The sequence below is a fragment of the Hydra viridissima genome, unplaced genomic scaffold, assembly GCF_058129835.1.
Source record: "Hydra viridissima isolate aposymbiotic clone 2 unplaced genomic scaffold, HvirCarnegie_v1 scaffold_11, whole genome shotgun sequence".
Lineage (NCBI taxonomy): Eukaryota > Metazoa > Cnidaria > Hydrozoa > Anthoathecata > Hydridae > Hydra > Hydra viridissima.
The window spans coordinates 3,166,917-3,183,580 of NW_028324310.1; the positions used below are offsets into that span (position 1 = coordinate 3,166,917).

The 16,664-nt window shown below is 27.8% G+C and overlaps 3 protein-coding genes across 4 annotated transcripts in view; all 3 read right to left on the reverse strand.

Moving 5' to 3' along the window:
- The window catches only part of LOC145191148 (UDP-glucose:glycoprotein glucosyltransferase 1-like), a 421,900-nt gene that overhangs the window by 212,680 nt on the left and 192,556 nt on the right, over positions 1–16,664 (reverse strand). The gene's annotated exons all lie outside the window — the stretch shown is intronic.
- On the reverse strand, positions 731–4,018 carry LOC145191657 (GDP-fucose protein O-fucosyltransferase 4-like). 2 transcript variants are annotated; one of them, XM_090067097.1, is made up of 6 exons: positions 3,869–4,018; positions 2,704–2,787; positions 2,425–2,601; positions 2,147–2,333; positions 1,786–1,908; positions 731–1,695 (listed from the first exon to the last, which is right to left on the reverse strand). In XM_090067097.1, exons 1-6 carry the CDS (start codon positions 3,930–3,932, stop codon positions 840–842), a joined length of 1,491 nt encoding a protein of 496 aa, XP_089923223.1. In that variant the 5' UTR covers positions 3,933–4,018; the 3' UTR covers positions 731–839. The 2 variants fall into 2 exon arrangements, with proteins under 2 accessions (XP_089923223.1, XP_079924932.2); XM_080068806.2 differs by having other exon boundaries at positions 2,716–2,787; positions 3,869–4,011.
- On the reverse strand, positions 4,935–12,137 carry LOC145191285 (inactive tyrosine-protein kinase RYK-like). Its single transcript, XM_090067096.1, has 13 exons — positions 11,914–12,137; positions 11,447–11,565; positions 11,146–11,269; positions 9,987–10,121; positions 8,859–8,918; positions 8,595–8,757; positions 8,453–8,511; positions 8,064–8,153; positions 7,724–7,807; positions 6,165–6,364; positions 5,822–5,931; positions 5,555–5,714; positions 4,935–5,431 (listed from the first exon to the last, which is right to left on the reverse strand). Exons 1-13 carry the CDS (start codon positions 12,011–12,013, stop codon positions 5,183–5,185), a joined length of 1,653 nt encoding a protein of 550 aa, XP_089923222.1. The 5' UTR covers positions 12,014–12,137; the 3' UTR covers positions 4,935–5,182.

The following is a 16,664-nucleotide window of genomic DNA, read 5'->3' on the forward strand; positions in this document are numbered from 1 at the left end:
CTAGTAATTACTTGAATCTCAAACATTTTTTTTTTATTTTGCATAAAGGTCTAAATCAATTAATCATATCATTGTGTTCTAGTAGCAATTTTTATGTTTAGATTCATAGTTGTAATCAATTAAAAGTATTAATGTTCTGCATTATTATTCCAAATTCATGAATAAGATTAAACTTTAATAATTCATTATAACTTTAAAAGGCTGGTGGCAATGTTGAATCAGCAGGTATTGACCTGAAATTTGAATAATGGTCATATCTTATCAAGTCAATTGGGAAAATTACCAGCGAGCTCGTATTTTCAAAAAAAATTTTTTTCTGAACACCCTAATAACCACCATCAAATTCTACATCGAACAGTACGCAATTTAAATTGCCTTTTTTTTTTAAGTCGGTTATATATTGTTGGTTTTTCAGGGTTTTAAAAAGTGTTTCGCTTGCAATTAAAAAATTTAATGGTTACAATATATATTTTGAAAATATTTTTTCATATTCTCACTACCCTAGTCTTCCAATTTATTAATCAGTTTTCCTTTTAAAAATCCCACAAAAATAAAAGATGTAACAATAAGCAAACCAAAGCTGTTCGGAATTAGGGAAATCTACGGTATTTCACAAATGCCTTAGTTTATTTAGACCGCTTTAGCATGCTGAAGTGCCACGTGACATTTAAAGCAAATTAGGCAAAAACCTCCTCTGAATCAAAATGGTGTTAGAAATGAAATCGGATTAAATCTAACAAATGAAATATCTTTGAACAAAACTACGAGAAATATATATACTTCATAAATACTTTCAAAACTCTCCTAAATAAAGCTGCTTAAATTTAAATATGAATTTTCTAGAAATAGTTTTGAGTTCTAATTTTCAAATATTTTTGAGTATATTTTGTCGAGTCTGTTTCATTTTCATGCAGCATGCGCACTAAAGCTTCTGCTTCCTTCAGTCCTAGGTCTAAGGCTAACTTCCCGTATGTATTTTTCACAGATTGTGGCAATATAGCTTTAGGCTCAGGACAACCCATATGGTTATAACTTGCAATTTTTGGAGGCAGAATACTATTTACCGAATTTTCTAAATGTTTGCGTAGCCGGTCGTTTCGTTCATGCAACCTGTCACAAACATGACAAGAAAATCCGGAAAACATGTAATGACCGAAGTTTGGTTTTTGAAATTTGTTTGGCAGCGACCATTTTTGAATTTTTAAAGACTTTTCAAGCTTCGGATTGGAGAACTTTCCAGTAAAACGATGCTTTAAGTACTCCTCATACTTTGTGTCATTCGCATTCAGCTCTGTAAGATATTCTGCTAGCTCTTTGGGAGAACGAAAATCTTGAACCATGATCACAGCTTTTTCACTAGGCATAAACTCTTCAGCTAAAGAAGATCCCAAATACACTGGAACCGATCCGATACTGAGAGGTCGAAACAGTTTTTCTGTCATGTAATCTTGACACAGGCAGTTCTCAAAAGCTAACTGAAACTTATAACGAGCTAAGAAGTGGTAGTATGGTTCGCTGGATAAATGATGGAAACCGTTGATCTCGTCCGGTGGCTTTTTGTTGTTCAAACAAGGACCGTAAGAATCAATCTTTATGTATTTCATAAGCTCTTCAACATATGTATCTCGATCAGAAGGAGGATTGCAATCGCGTTGGAAATAAACGGCAGGAGCTAAACCCAACTCCTTCTGCAGCCTGAACAAGAAAAATATAACACCTTCATTTAGTTAACATTTCGCGACACACGCAAATAAAGCGCGTAACTGTCGCAGCAAATAAAATTACCGGTTTTTTTCTTTTGTTTCAACAAAATATTTTTTGTCAATCCATTCATCTGTATCTTTTAAACTTTGAGTTGATAAAGGATAATCTGATTCACGCCTGAATGTTGCTGTATGATTGAACAAGCTATACAAAAATCCGAATCATTGTCATCCTCCTCCTCCTCCTTTTTTAATAACATAAATTTTATATATCAACGAGGATTTACTTTTATATCGTTAAACTAAACCCGATATTAAAAAATCATTCATTAAAATAAAAATGCTGTGAAATTACCCGCCATGCTTTACTTATCTAAAATAATTTTAGTATAAAAAGTAAGCCTTGTGCACAGCATATAAAAAAATTTCAACTGTAAGCATACCTGATACCCAAATTAGTAGAATACATCCATTTGTTTTTCGGAGATTCTTCATGGAACAATGCCCATTCATGGTGTGGTAAACGTGGCAATGGTAGATCTCTTGCATCAAACGATGTACCATAGAATATAATTCCTCTTGTTAATCTGTTACTTAGTTGCTTACGATCCCGCGTAACTGAGCAAGTTCCTAAATTATAGTATCTTGCTTATGTCAAAACATTAAGTGGTGTGTAAATAATACCTAAGTGCAAAATAAATCATAAAGAATAAAAAATTACCAAGCTTGCATTTAACTTGACTTTCGCCTGAGTGAGGATATATGGAGTCAGAGTACCACCAAAGAATCTGTGGCAACTCAGTATCTTTGATTAAATAGACTTGATCATTCAAAGGTGGAAGGTTTTTGAAGTCAGAAAATATATTTACGTTGATCGTTTCAAGTAAGGGCGGCTTTACTAAAACAAAACGTCAAAAATATGGGGTACATTGAAGAGGAAATACTTAGCACAATATTATAGGATTTCTTAAAATCATTCTTTAAAAGTAAATAGGTATACAATTTGACAAACCACTTTCACAATCATCTTTTGTACAAAAACCTTCCTCAGGACCTCCAACTACTGTGGCAATCCAAATGATATCTAAACATTAATATTGATTACTTATACCAGCAAAATCCATTTAAGAAAAAAAAAAAAAAAAAAATCATTTTTCTCTAATCTTAAGTAATATTTGCAACTTCCTATAAACTGAAAACTACTCAAAAACCTACAAGCAAGGTTTTAAACAATACATAATAAAAAGTGATATAAAAAAAAATTCGAAAGAGAATTAGAAAGAACATATGCTATAGTTTATTGCATGAAAGAGAAACTTAGCGCAACAAAAGAGATAACACAAGAGAAAAATCATAAAATGCAGAGGATATAAGGAAAGGTTTAAAAATATTTTTTTTCTTAGAAAGATCACAAAAAAAGAACTTTGCAGAACAAAGCATCTATCAAGGTGAAAAAAAAGAACTTTGCAGAACAAAGCATCTATCAAGGTGAAAAAACTAACAAATTTTGAAATTTCAAACAACAGAAGCCAAATAAAATAGAAACTATTTAACATTTAGTGCATTTTAATAAGAAAAAAAAAAAAAAGTAAAAAAATTGATATGAAATATTTAACAGATAACAGACAATACAACAGATAACAGACAACACAGGTAGCGGACAACATAAAAGATAACAAGTAACTTATTAGATAAAAGTAATACAAACTTTATAAACTTTAGTTCAATAAACTGATATAAATTTAACAGATTTTTGTTCACTAAAAGGGTAATTTAAATTTTATGAAGATAATCTACTTAAAATTTAAGTCATTATGTAATTATTATAAATTAAAAAAGTGCCATGTGCCAAATGCAATAGCAATGAAACAAATTCACATTAAAAATAGCATCGAGATTTTTGTTTTCTGGTAAAGTAAAACTTTAATAAAGAGTGGAAAAAGTCTTAAGTATATTATTTCATTGAAAATTGAATGGAAAAGTTTAAAATCATTTTAAAATTATTTCAGTGTTAAAATTACCAACTCACTGTTTGATTCTTGTTACACTTGAAAAAACAAAAACAAAAAAAAAACAATGTGCTCAAGTGAAATTTTCTTTGAAATTTTTTAACATAAAAAGAATAAAAAAAGATTAAAAAAGTTGACTTTAAAAAATAAACTTACGAAGTTGCATAAAGAAGTTCACCCAATACAAGCTTGATTTAATGCACCAATGTAATATAGCCATTTTGGCAAAGCAATATCTACTTTTTAGCAAAAGAAACTGCAAAGTTAAAGCACAATACTTTATATATGTTTTAAATATTGCATCACAATATGAAAAACATCTACCATTTAAAAAATTATCTTTTTTACAATCCTTAGAAATTATATTTCAATTATTCAATAAGTATAAAAAGTCTAGAATGATTAACAACAGAGGGATATTTTATAATATATATCAAAAACTATATCATTATTTCATTATGCTTAAAAAATATATAATATATATTAAATATATATTAAAATAATATATACTTACTATATCAAAATAATATATATTATATTAATATATATTATATTATATCTTAAAAATTATACCATTATTTTATTATATTTAAAAAAAAAAAAAAAACACCACAAAAACTAAAATTTCTTGAAATGATCAGGAAGAAATAAATAAAAACAACTTATAAATTACATTTTATTTTTAGGTTGCAATTAACAAAGCATATTCTTTAGTTTTATACATCACTTGCTCAAGATATTAAGCCGTGTGAAAAGCAAACATAACTAATAAAACAATATAAAATAAATAATATAAATAAAATAAAGACTACAATTCATGAAGCAAAGTCTGTCAATATTATTTTAACTACATTGAATTAGAATGAAAACATTAAAATTTCAATAAGGTTTCTTTAAAAGTACATAGATTTGTGAAGGTCATATACATCATTATTGCCTCAATCAATTATATCATTTAATGTTAGTCTTTACCTTACTTTTAAGAAATAAAATTTAAAAAAATAAATTCAAAAATAACATCTCATATATTATTTTATTTCTATGTGAATCACAACATAAATTATATCAGCTAACACAACTTTAACAAAAAATGTTAAGTGTTTTAAAATAATACAGCTTTATGAATAATATGAATAAAAAGTCAACAACACAACCCTGTGTTAAAAATTTATTCAATTATTTCCATTAGGAGATAAGATCTGAGTGAGATAAAAATAAACACAATAACAAAAAAATACTATATATCAAAATAAATACAAAATATTTACAGATATTTATATACAAAATACTACTATATACATAAAAGCATTTAAACATTCTAACTAGGTTTAATTTCTATAAATTATTCAACCATGAAAACTAATCCTTCACATAAAAATACCAGTATGTGGGTATTACACTCTGCAACTAACAATTGCTATGTAAATATATAATGATTATATAAATATATCATTATTACATAGATAATTGTTATATAAAAGCATTCAGTGTATCAAAAAAAGCTTCAAGACAACCAATAATTTGAGTAAAACTTGGCCTGTCTTCTGGAGATAATGCCCAACAACATGCCATCACAGCAAAAAAGTCATCTGGGCAATGAAGTGGCTGAGGCAAACGGAGACCAGATTTCAAATAAGTTAACATTTCAAAAGGATCAACATTAGAATATGGTGTTTGAGCTAAACAACTCAGCTCCCAAAGTAACACACCATAGCTCCACTAAAAATTCAAAAGATGATTTAAATAACAACAAAGTAAAAGGTTTATAAAGTTTGAGAACCAATTTAAAAAAAAAGATTTATAAGTGCATTTTTGCTAAGAGCGTTTATAAAATGCACTTACCACATCTGATGCATACAAGTACGTGTTTGTTTCCAAACATTCAGATGCTAACCATCTAACTGGTCGATTTTCATTATCACCAAGACAATGGTAGTCTCCTGGAAAGAAATCTCTTGATAATGCAGTGTCGCATATTTTCACATGAAGATCCTCATCAACTCTAAGGTAAAAATTTAAACCTTAAAGAGTATTTCTTAGTGGAAAACATGATACAATGTCATGATATAACCATCAACAAAAATATCCAATACAAAGTATTATAAATACACGCAGTTTCTTGTAGCAACATCTTTATGGATGACACGTCGTTTTTGTAAATATTGAAGACCACGTGCAATTTGCAAAGACATTAAAACAATATCGCGTGTTGTCAATGTCTAAAACCAAAAAAACAATTGACAAAAAATATCTTTTCCAAAGAATTTCTAATAACAGCAAAAAAATAATATCACTTCAAGCCTTTTCAGAATTCAGCATATTATGAAGAAAATAATGTGTATGGGTATGGCAAATTTTATGCAAAGTCTTTGCATTTCAAATAAACTAAATGTTATTGATGAAAATACATTCTTAGTGAAAAAAAGAATTTTTCTATTTAACACCAACCTACCTTTGCCAAAGGTTCTGCAGTTCTTGAGAGCCTCAAATAGTTTTTTAAATTACCCCTGTTAGTGTATGGATAAACCATCAGAGGAATATTGTTGTCATCCACACAGACATGCATTAGAGTTAGAACATTAGGATGGTTAGTACGCTTCAAGAGACTACTTTCATGTATGAATATAACAATTTGCTCTGGTGAAGCATGTTCTAAAAATATAATTTGATTTTTTGTTATATTTGGGAATTATCCAAGGCACTGAGAGGAGTTTACGTTTTTTTAATGATTTTTTGATGATTTGTTATGAGGGGAGGTGTATCAAATTTTTTGATGCAATAATTTTTAGATCTGTAAGTAATGGCAAAAAACAATGGAAAGTAAATAAATCATACAACAATTATAAAAACTCAAGTTATTTGTAAATATCAAAATTTTAAAGTACAAAAATTCTTTACATTTTACAAAAGTAGAGTTATTTAAGTCTATATAACTGAAAAATAAACTCTGACATTATTTACTAACAATAGCAGCAGAGAATATTTTATCCTAAAAAACTCTACATTTATATGAAGAGTTAGGAACTAATTGGGAACATAAATTAAGAAGTGGAATTCAATTTTTCACTTGATACAGGCATTCTAAGAAACCTCTTGCAAAGTAACTGGCTGTGATGTCAAAAAAAAGACAGTTTTAAAAGGAGGCTGATGAGAAACAGCCGTGCCAAGAAGCTTATTAATAATAAGCAAAAGATACACAATAAACCAAAAAATCTGAAATCAAAAGATGAAAAAAAGCTCAGAACCAATAGGTTACTTTCAAGAAATCCTAAACTTGAAAAATTAAAAAAAAAAAAGTTACTTTTTACTCATATTTTGCTAGTTTCATGAAAAACTACCTCTTTTTTTTCCAGTTATCTTTAATACTTGAGTTACAGACTTAAGTTATTATTGTTGAAATAGTTGTTCTCATTTAATTCCTCTACTTATTTAATCATTTTTTCATTCACTGAAATTAACCTATTTAACTCCCCCCTGTTTATCTAATAACTTATACATTATTTTGCTTTTAAGTAAAAATGAAAAACTTTACAATACAATTACTTCGTCTTAATCAGGCTTAGTTTACAAAGCTCTGAAAAAAAACCTCATCCTGAGCAAGTTTAAATTTTAAAACTCCAAAAATACATTAAACTAAAAGTTACAGTTTCTGCTTAAGTGATTAATTGATTCATTTTAATTGATAAATTTTAAGGAACATAAAATTATGCAAAATATGCCAACTAATTAACTATAAGTTCTATTCAATCTTTAAGGATTTTTGGTGAAAATTTTTTTGTCAAGGATGAATATAAATTATCTATAACTTTTTTTAATGAAATTATCTTAAAATGATGCTTACCAATAAACTATGTAATACCAACTTTTAACATTTATAGTCTGCAAATCTTACATTTTTTAAAAGCTTGCACACACAGATTGAAGACTGTGTGTATGCATGTTTAATGCATACATTTAAAAGATAAATATCAAATATGAATGTAAAGATGCATGTCATTATAGGAGTCCAACCTGTTACTGTTTTTACAAGTACTTTGAGATCTTCACCACATTCTGCATTTATTAGATTTCCAATGTATGCTCTTCCAAATGATCCTGTATGAGAAATTGGCCAAAGTGTAGCAGGAAACTAGATTTGTTACTATTCTACTATCAATCAAATTTATAACATTTTAAAATTATTAAATTTATATAAAGAAAAGAAAAGAAAAGAAAAGAAAAGAAAAGAAAAAACATTAATTTCAAAACTTAATTAAGATAAATAAAATTCTTATTTAATATTCTTATACATAAACATACCTTCTTAAATCACATTGCAACTATCATTACAACATGATATAACATGACATACCTTCTTGAACAGCATTTGAAATTGAGAGTAGATTTCTTCGAATTGTAAGATCTTTCAATCGAAGCAATAATTCTTGTTGCTTATGTTCCACTAGTTTAAAATTATTTCTTTACAAAATATTTTCTCAATATTTTTTTAAAAGAACATGAACAAAAGAAAGCAAGAAATTTTTTTAACAGCATTATTTATACAGGAGGCCCTTCCCATAACTGTACCTAGTATCTTTACTCCAATAGTTTTTTCAGAGCTTAAGTTTTTGAACATTTTGGAGATACAAATTCATATTAAGTAAACATACAAATTTTTGATTCTTCAATATATTTATTAACACAATATTTTTAGTATAAGGACCATGTATCCAGAAAATAAAAAAGAAATAGCTTTGCTACCTAAAGTTGCACGAAACACCTGCATCATTGGCTTTGTTGCTGTATCAATACTTGATTCACTGATATATAAAAAAAAGAAAACTAAAATAAATAAAGTTAAACAATAAAAATTAATTCAATGGCCAATTTAAAATTTTATTACCTTCCTACAAGTACATGTTTTGAGTCTTCTTCAACTTTTGGCATAGAATGAACATGCAAAAAAGCAACACCTGCTGCTATTATAAAAACTGAAGTACAAGCAATTCCTACACCAATATAGAAGTAGCTTGTTTCATTGTCATTATCAGGAGTTCCTGGTTTTTCTAGTGTGAAAAAAAAAAAACAAAGAATTTTGAAGCTTATACAACAATTCATTAAAAGATTTTGATTTTTGTTTCAGCCTTTAAAAAGCATAAAATTTTACCTTCTTCTGATATATTAACAAGTTTGAGAGCTTCTCTATTTTTTTCATCAACATATGAAGCTGTAATACAAATAATCTATCAATACACATATAACAAAGATTATCTTTTGCATATTATTAAAAGTTTGTGTATTTCCAAAAGCATAGATAATATCATCCTAATTTTTAAAAACTAACATCTACTAAAACTACTTTAGAAAAAATTTAGAAAATCTTTCTTAGTTTTTGCCTATTAACAAAACAAGTCATTATTATCTGTTGACTGGATTTGGTATTAAGTCCAATTAACAGATAATGATGAGGAATTAAATTATCATACAAAGAGTGTTTTCTTGCAATAAATTTAAAAAACCTTATTGAAAATTTTAAAAAAAGAACTCTTTAGAACATGTTATTTCTTTTTTGACAAACATAGATTATTTAAAGTGAATTTGCTACACCCATCTCTAAAGTTCTTAAAAGTTTATAAAACTTGTGGTACTCAGAGTATGATTAAAATTAAATTAATAAAGCAAAAGATGATAAAATATTAATTTTAATTAAAAGTATTCAAAGGTCTTTCCACTGCTTTTAGGATTTGTCCATTTAATGGATTTAGGCAGAAGCAACTTGTAACTTACACTTTATTTAAAATTTTTTTACCTCAAAGAAGCCATCAGCTTCTGTAGAATGACTACTTAATGTTGAATCTTATGAATTCTTATAAGGACAGAGGCAGGTTACTCAAACTTTGATAAATAATTTTTTGAAAAGTTTATGAATATATAACTATTTACAAATCAAATACAGTGTTCTATTTAATATTAATGTTTTCTAATAGCTCATGCTTTTCTTATAGTGAGTTGTGCCTTATTGTAACCCTAGCATTTGGATAGTGCATGCCCCTATAAAAAATCTAGTATTTTATTCAGATTTTCAAATTTTTTTCCTGTTTTTTAATTAAAGTTAACAGAATAATTAATTTGGGAAAGAGTTCTATTTTTCCCTAAAAATTGGATAAACCTAAGTGTTCATATTGCTGCTATGTTTAAAATAAATACTTTAAAATCAACTAAAATATTTGTAACTAAATTCTAACTTTGCAAAACAAACCCTAAATTTAAAAAATACTTTAAAAATATTACTTACAATCCATACACATTTTGTTGAAGTTAAACTTTAGTTCAAGTAATCCATCAGAATCATCCATAGAAAAATTTAAATGAAGAGCCACATTTGAGGATCCTGTCACCTTCTTTTTGCAAACTATTTTTAGTTTGAATTCTATATATATATATATATATATGATATAGAGAGAGAAAAAGAAGGAATAACAATATGCTTTAACTATGTTAAATCGCCATAATCTGTTACAAAGCTATTTCTTTTTTAAAGTTCTACGAGAATTCTGCCTACGAGTTTCCAGTCTAAAGTTTCTGCTTCTTATCCTGTATACAGACCCTAGTCTTAAAGGCTTTTATTATTATTCAAACTTTTGATTTGTGGTGATCATTTTAGAGAAATAAATCAAATTGTCTATTTTCATTTTAAGTTCATTGATTTATGACAACAGTTTTTGGAAAAAGTCTCAGCCAATCTTTTAAACAAATTCTTTTTGATTTATTTATGAAATTCTTAATATTTAAGTATCAAATATATTTTCTTAAAAAATACATTCAGTTGATTGTAAATGTAATATAAAAACTAATATTTTAGTTTTTATTTTGTGAATTGGATTTTAAAACATTAGGTATATCAATCCATGACAAAACTAATGTTTTAAAATCAGATTGACAACAGGAAATTATATATAGTATGATTCACAATTGAACTCCATTTTCATGAAACTCACTTTAACTTATTATTTTTTAATAAAAAGAAGCAAAATTTATCATATAGTTTTTAAACCACAATCAACAATTATTTATATCATCAATTGCTTTGATACAGCTGGCTCTGTACTTGGTAAACCAAGGCCTAGCCAGCCATTAAAGTAAAGAAAGTCCAAAGTTTTTTGCCACAAAAATTACAGCATGAAGTGGAGAATAATGGTTGTCTAAAATCACAGAAGTTCTGGATAGTAACCTAGATGAATTCAACTCAACTGTGTGTGTGTGTGTGTGTGTGTGTGTGTGTGTGTGTGTGTGTGTGTGTGTGTGTGTGTGTGTGTGTGTGTGTGTGTGTGTGTGTACAAATGTTATTTTATGCATTACATCAAATTTTAAGTTTTAAAAAATAAAAATTATATAGTATAATAAATAATAACCATTACAATACAGTAATATTTTAAATACAAAAAATTAGATACCTTCTTCATCAAGCTTTGGTAATTTTCCCATTTTATTTAAAGTGATTTCAGGCTGATTAATTATATGATGATCATTAGTATATAGATGCATACTGAACAAGGTTGGCAAGGTAGGAGAGTTTAACTAATTTAGGAAATAAAAAGTTAAAACTTTCATTTTTAACTAAATTTTATTGCTATACTGTATCTATGCTGTACTATTTCTAATAACAGCACAAACTATATAAAATATTTAAGTTAAAAAAAAGTATATAAAAAAACCAATATGTAACTACACTAAAAAAGCAACATATATATTTACCTCCTTATCTTGCCAAACAAATTGTATATGGTTAACATTTTCTGGTATCATTAGACTATATTTAACAGCCATCCAATTGACCTGCCCATCTCTTACATAATACAATTCACCATCCAATCCTATGAGAGATTTTTAATATATTAAATATATATTTTGACAACTATGATTAAAAATATTAGGTATAAATACAGAATGAATTTTTTGAATTTAGGAAAAAACAAATGTATTCTTTACATAAGAACTTTATTCAAATTAAATAAGAATTTAATTATCAAAATTCTTTTGACTTTTGCTCAAAAAATGAAGTCAATCAGCAAATGAAAAGACAAAAATAAATAACAGCAGCAAAACATATAAATCACTTATGTTTTTACTTTATTTAATGTATTCAACAAAATTTATTTTAAAATCTCTAGCTTTCTATGTATATATTTTGCCAGTAACGTAAAACAACTATAAAAGCTTACCGAGTATTTTATTGGCTTGTTCCTGAGAAATGAACAAATTAATTACAGTACCAACAAATACGAACTGGCTCAAACAAAATAAAAGTAAAGTTAACATCATTTTTATCACTTTTAATCAAAAAATCTGCATTGACCAGATACAAAACTGGTGTATATTATGCGCTTGACTGTCTCTTTAAACGTAACGATTTGTTTTTGAAAACAGTACGCAACATTTCGTTGCCGCCGTTTAACTACCACGACGCACAGTGGAAAATAAAGGTGTGTTTCGGACCAAAAATCGATAACTTTTTTGTTACTAAAAATAGAGATTTGAAATTTTGCACAAATGTAAAGTAGTATATGACGCTTCTTGTAAAATACTCTTTATAAGAATTTTTTGTAATACAATATTAAAAATAAATAAATAAAAATCAAAAACTTCAAAATTGGCAGTTAGTTAATTTACACTTTAACACAATGCTTTACAAATATATGAAAATACCTTAAAATTATTAAAAACTACGAAAAATACATAAAGTGCTTACCTACTAATTGTAGAAATATTTAAGACAGTTTCTTAATAACAATTTTTAAATAGTTGTTTTTATGAAATAATGTATAGGTTTATTAAGGTGGTACCAGGGTAAAGGTAACTTTTTAACAAGAAATTGAAAACTATTAATAGACTTTAGCTCTTTTCTATTAATGAACAAAAAATATATATATAAAACAGTAGCCAAATAAAAAAATTTTAGTGATAACGTCATTAATTATGCGCATAATTAGTGTTATTTTACCCCTAAACCTTCTTATTCTTTCATCTAATATAACTAACTCAAAAAGAGTCAAAACTGCTTGAAAATTTGAACATGAATTCTTTAATGTATTTAGAATGTTGTCTATGAAACAGAATTTTTTAAAACATTTTTAATTTTACCAGGTTGACATTCGAACTTTAAGATATAAAATCAAAGGAAGTTTGGGACAAAAGCATGATAAAAATGAGTTTTAAATAAAAAATAACAAAAATTTGCTTCATAGACAACATTCGTAATATGTTCATCTTTAAATCTGCAAAATTTCAGCCCATTATCTATTTTCTATGAAAAGTTATTTTTTCTGAAAAATTGAGATTTAGCGAGATAAAAAGCGTTTCTAAGGTCGTTGTTATGAAGCAAGAACCAAACTGCTCTTTAAAAAAAGGCCAAATTTGATTAAAATTTAGAAGATTTTTGACTTTTTGCAAAATGCATATTGAAATAGGTAGATTTAAGAATTCAAAACATTAATTTTGGTATTTTTCAAAATTTTATCAAAAATAGCCGTTTTTTACCCTGGTACCACCTTAAAGGTACTATATCATAACTACATAGGGACTTTCAGTTCCTGAAATCAGTTCGTTGACTTTCAAAAGCTGCAGAGTATCTTCATCAAGTTCTTGCACATTTCACGCAAAGAGTTTATTTGGCTCTTTACTTCATCTACAATGGCTTTAGTTTTCTTGGAAGTCTCTTTGCAAAATTCAATGCATATAGGTCGACAAAAATGAACATATGAAGGTGCCGGATTTTGCCAAACAACTGCGCCAGTTACTTTATCAATTAGTTTGATAGGCACCAAAGAACTAGTAAACAAATTTGCATAAGAAATAAGTTCAGATTCCTCTGGAAGTTTCTGCTTGTATTGGCTTTGGCCAGAGGAACCATCACAGCCCCATTTACTATATGAAAGTAAATGCTTGAATTCAATACTGTACAGAGAATCTATGGTCAAAATTCTAGCTACAGTGTGATCCAATAAATCCTGCAGTTCCAGAATTTTCGGATGTGTGTTCGTAATTTCTATTGCAGAAGATGGTGGATAGCAGGTCTGTTTAATTTCTTGAATTTTACAATATGGTGGGAATATGGAACAGTTTCGTTCATTTGTCACCTTCCTCATATACAAATATTGTGCTTTTGTTAAATCTAAATCAATAAACACGCTGAGTGCTTCTTCATCAGTTAGCATATTTTTCTGGCTTGCGTTTTCCATAAAACTCGATGTTAATTTTTTTTTGTCTTTATCAGCAATCCTTAATGATTCCACAAGTTTTGCTTCTGCTTCTTCTCCTATTGAATGCAACGCCTGAAGATATGTATTAAAGATATGCTCCATCGTTTATTAAAAGACGGAATAATGTGCCTTTAAATACCACTAATGATGAAACACAAGTTGTCCGCAGAAAGTTGATAATTTTCTTTTAAAATTGTTGACAGTGCCTCAACTGTCTTTCCTCCATCAATATAGGAAAGCAATAATTTACATTTCAAACACTTAAAAATTGTCATTTTAACAAGTCACAAAAGTAACTTAAGTAATATTCAATAGTCAAACGAGTCGGTTTAATTTCCACTGTGAGTTTCTTATACTGATATAAATGTTTCAACTCTTTATATATTGGCAGTGTACATTCACCACAAAATGAGTGCAAAAATAAAAGAATGCCATGGTATCAATAAAAAATTGATAATAAATTAAAAAACATATACCAAGCTATTGTTATAAATGAACAAAATGTTTTTAATAAACACCTAGGCTACAATACTACATTAAATGTAAAGCGTGGGGAAGCGTGGCTAACTACCAAAAGTCTCAGTGAACTTGAAGAATATTATTTTTTTTCATTTATTTTATTGTTCAAATAATTACTCCTAAACTGAACCATATAAGTAAAAATGTATAATTTTCTTAAAATCTCCATAACATGAGCTTTTCAAAAATGTATAATACTTTATACTTATTCCTAGAAAGTTTTATAGAAAATTCACTTTTAAAGTGATGAAGCGAACAGGTTTGAAATGAACATCCGCAAAAGTAATAAACAGTAGGGCTTCAAATCTTTTATTTTTACATAAAATTATGTGAAATTCCTGCATTATAGTAATGATTGACTATTAAACTATTAAATAAAATTGAAATATAATGATAGTAGCGACATTAGTAAAAAACATTTATGATATGCTGTTGCTCTACAATTTTCCACTGTGCGACGCACAGCGATCAATTTTTAATTTTAGGACCCTTAAGTTTTTTTCAATTATTATTATGTATTGATGCTGATTAAATGATTTATGTGCTTCATGTCCCTTTTAAAAAAGAAGCATGATTTTAACGATATTCCTTAGAAAGTAAATATAATGATGCATCAATTTTAACTCTCATTTGAGCTATATCGTACATTTTACAGGTTCAAAAAGGTAAATTTTGAACATGATATCACTGTATAGAATTAATCGTCAGTTATCCGAAATTATAAAGTTTTCTGGCGGTAATTGCGTTTTATAGAATAACGTTTATTTTAGGTATTTGTGCTTCGATCCAGAATACTGATTTATTTAACAATTTATTGAATAATTTGCCTATGAAACTGTTAACCAAAAATAGAAAGAGCGACAAATAATCGTAACAAATTTCGCGATTTGTTAAAGAAGCTAATGTCATAATCTTAGATGAGTTTGTCTTCAACAATAGACATATAGAATGTTTACTATCATCAAGTGTAAAAATCAATGTTCAAGTATTTAGATTTCAGAATTGTCTCGTAAAAACTACGGTAGTCAAAAAAAAGGCTGCTCTCTATTTAAACAAAGCTATTCAAAACTTTTGCAGTTGTAAAGCCTCTTCTCTTAGTTCAATAACATTGAAGAATTACAATCAAGGTCTTGTAATAAATAGAGTTTAAACCTTGGGTTATTGTCATTCCATGCCTATATTCATTTTTACGAGTGCCTTTTACACATGTCAAGTAAATTAGCATTACAAAACAAGCAACCTCAAAAGACAGAAAACTGCACATATAGACTTAATTTAAAAACCAACTTGGCTTATTGGTTGATATTTCAAGTACCAAATTGGTTTAAGTAATACCAATTATTGAAACAAGACCAAGTTTCTTTGCAAACCCTAATATGAGATACAATTACGGAGATAGATAAAACCACAATAGAGAGATTCAGCATCATTTTAAAAACATTAAATTCCCCATAAAAATTAGGCAAATAAGATAAAGAAGCTACTTTTAATTATATCGAGTTATCAGGTGGTATCCTACGGCACTAATAGCCCACAAAGATCTTATACACAGTGAGGATATAATAAAAAACTTTTTGTTACCGATCGGTGTGTAGGGAGAAGATGCACAAGAAAGTCATCAAAAAGATGTGAGATATTACAGAGAAACTAACACTAGAAAAATGGCCGAGAAACAAATAAATATAGATTTCACAAAAATGTTGCTTATCTCTTCAGATCCTATATTATTAAATATCAGATCAATACCTGTATGGCAGAAGCATCCTTGTCAACTAAAGTCCTTAGTGGAATCAGATAGAATATCAGTTGAAAATGAAGGACATTGATTTAAAAAAGGGAGAGACTGTTTTGGTATGTTGACTGTGTTATTTTTTTATTGGTTTTAAAGTGAATCAGGAAAATGACTGTAAAAATGCAGTATGCCTTACTCTTATCCAGTTTTCTAGCCAATACTTTATTCTGCGACGTATTTGATTGAGATCTTTGGCTTGCCAATTATGCATGTATATTTTTTCTATTAGTATAGCTTAAAAATCTTCAACGGGACGTATTTCTAGCAAGTTTGTAGGGTGGACATTTTTGTCATCTATATCAGTCAACATTTATTTTGGCATAATGTGATGCTGCGAGATCAATTCAAAACATATATACGGCATCGGAATGATGTTTTTTAACGAGAGGAATAAATTTCTTCT

Coding starts and splice junctions, on each gene's coding strand:
- LOC145191657 (XM_090067097.1), bottom strand. CDS start 3,932: ATGGCTATATTACATTGGTGCATTAAATCAAGCTTGTATTGGGTGAAC. Junction 2,334..2,424: donor TCAAGTTAAATGCAAGCTTG/GTAATTTTTTAT, acceptor ACTATAATTTAG/GAACTTGCTCAGTTACGCGG. Junction 1,909..2,146: donor TCTACTAATTTGGGTATCAG/GTATGCTTACAG, acceptor ATTTTTGTATAG/CTTGTTCAATCATACAGCAA.
- LOC145191285 (XM_090067096.1), bottom strand. CDS start 12,013: ATGATGTTAACTTTACTTTTATTTTGTTTGAGCCAGTTCGTATTTGTT. Junction 11,566..11,913: donor ACAAGCCAATAAAATACTCG/GTAAGCTTTTAT, acceptor AATCTCTCATAG/GATTGGATGGTGAATTGTAT. Junction 5,932..6,164: donor CTGCAGAACCTTTGGCAAAG/GTAGGTTGGTGT, acceptor TTTTGGTTTTAG/ACATTGACAACACGCGATAT.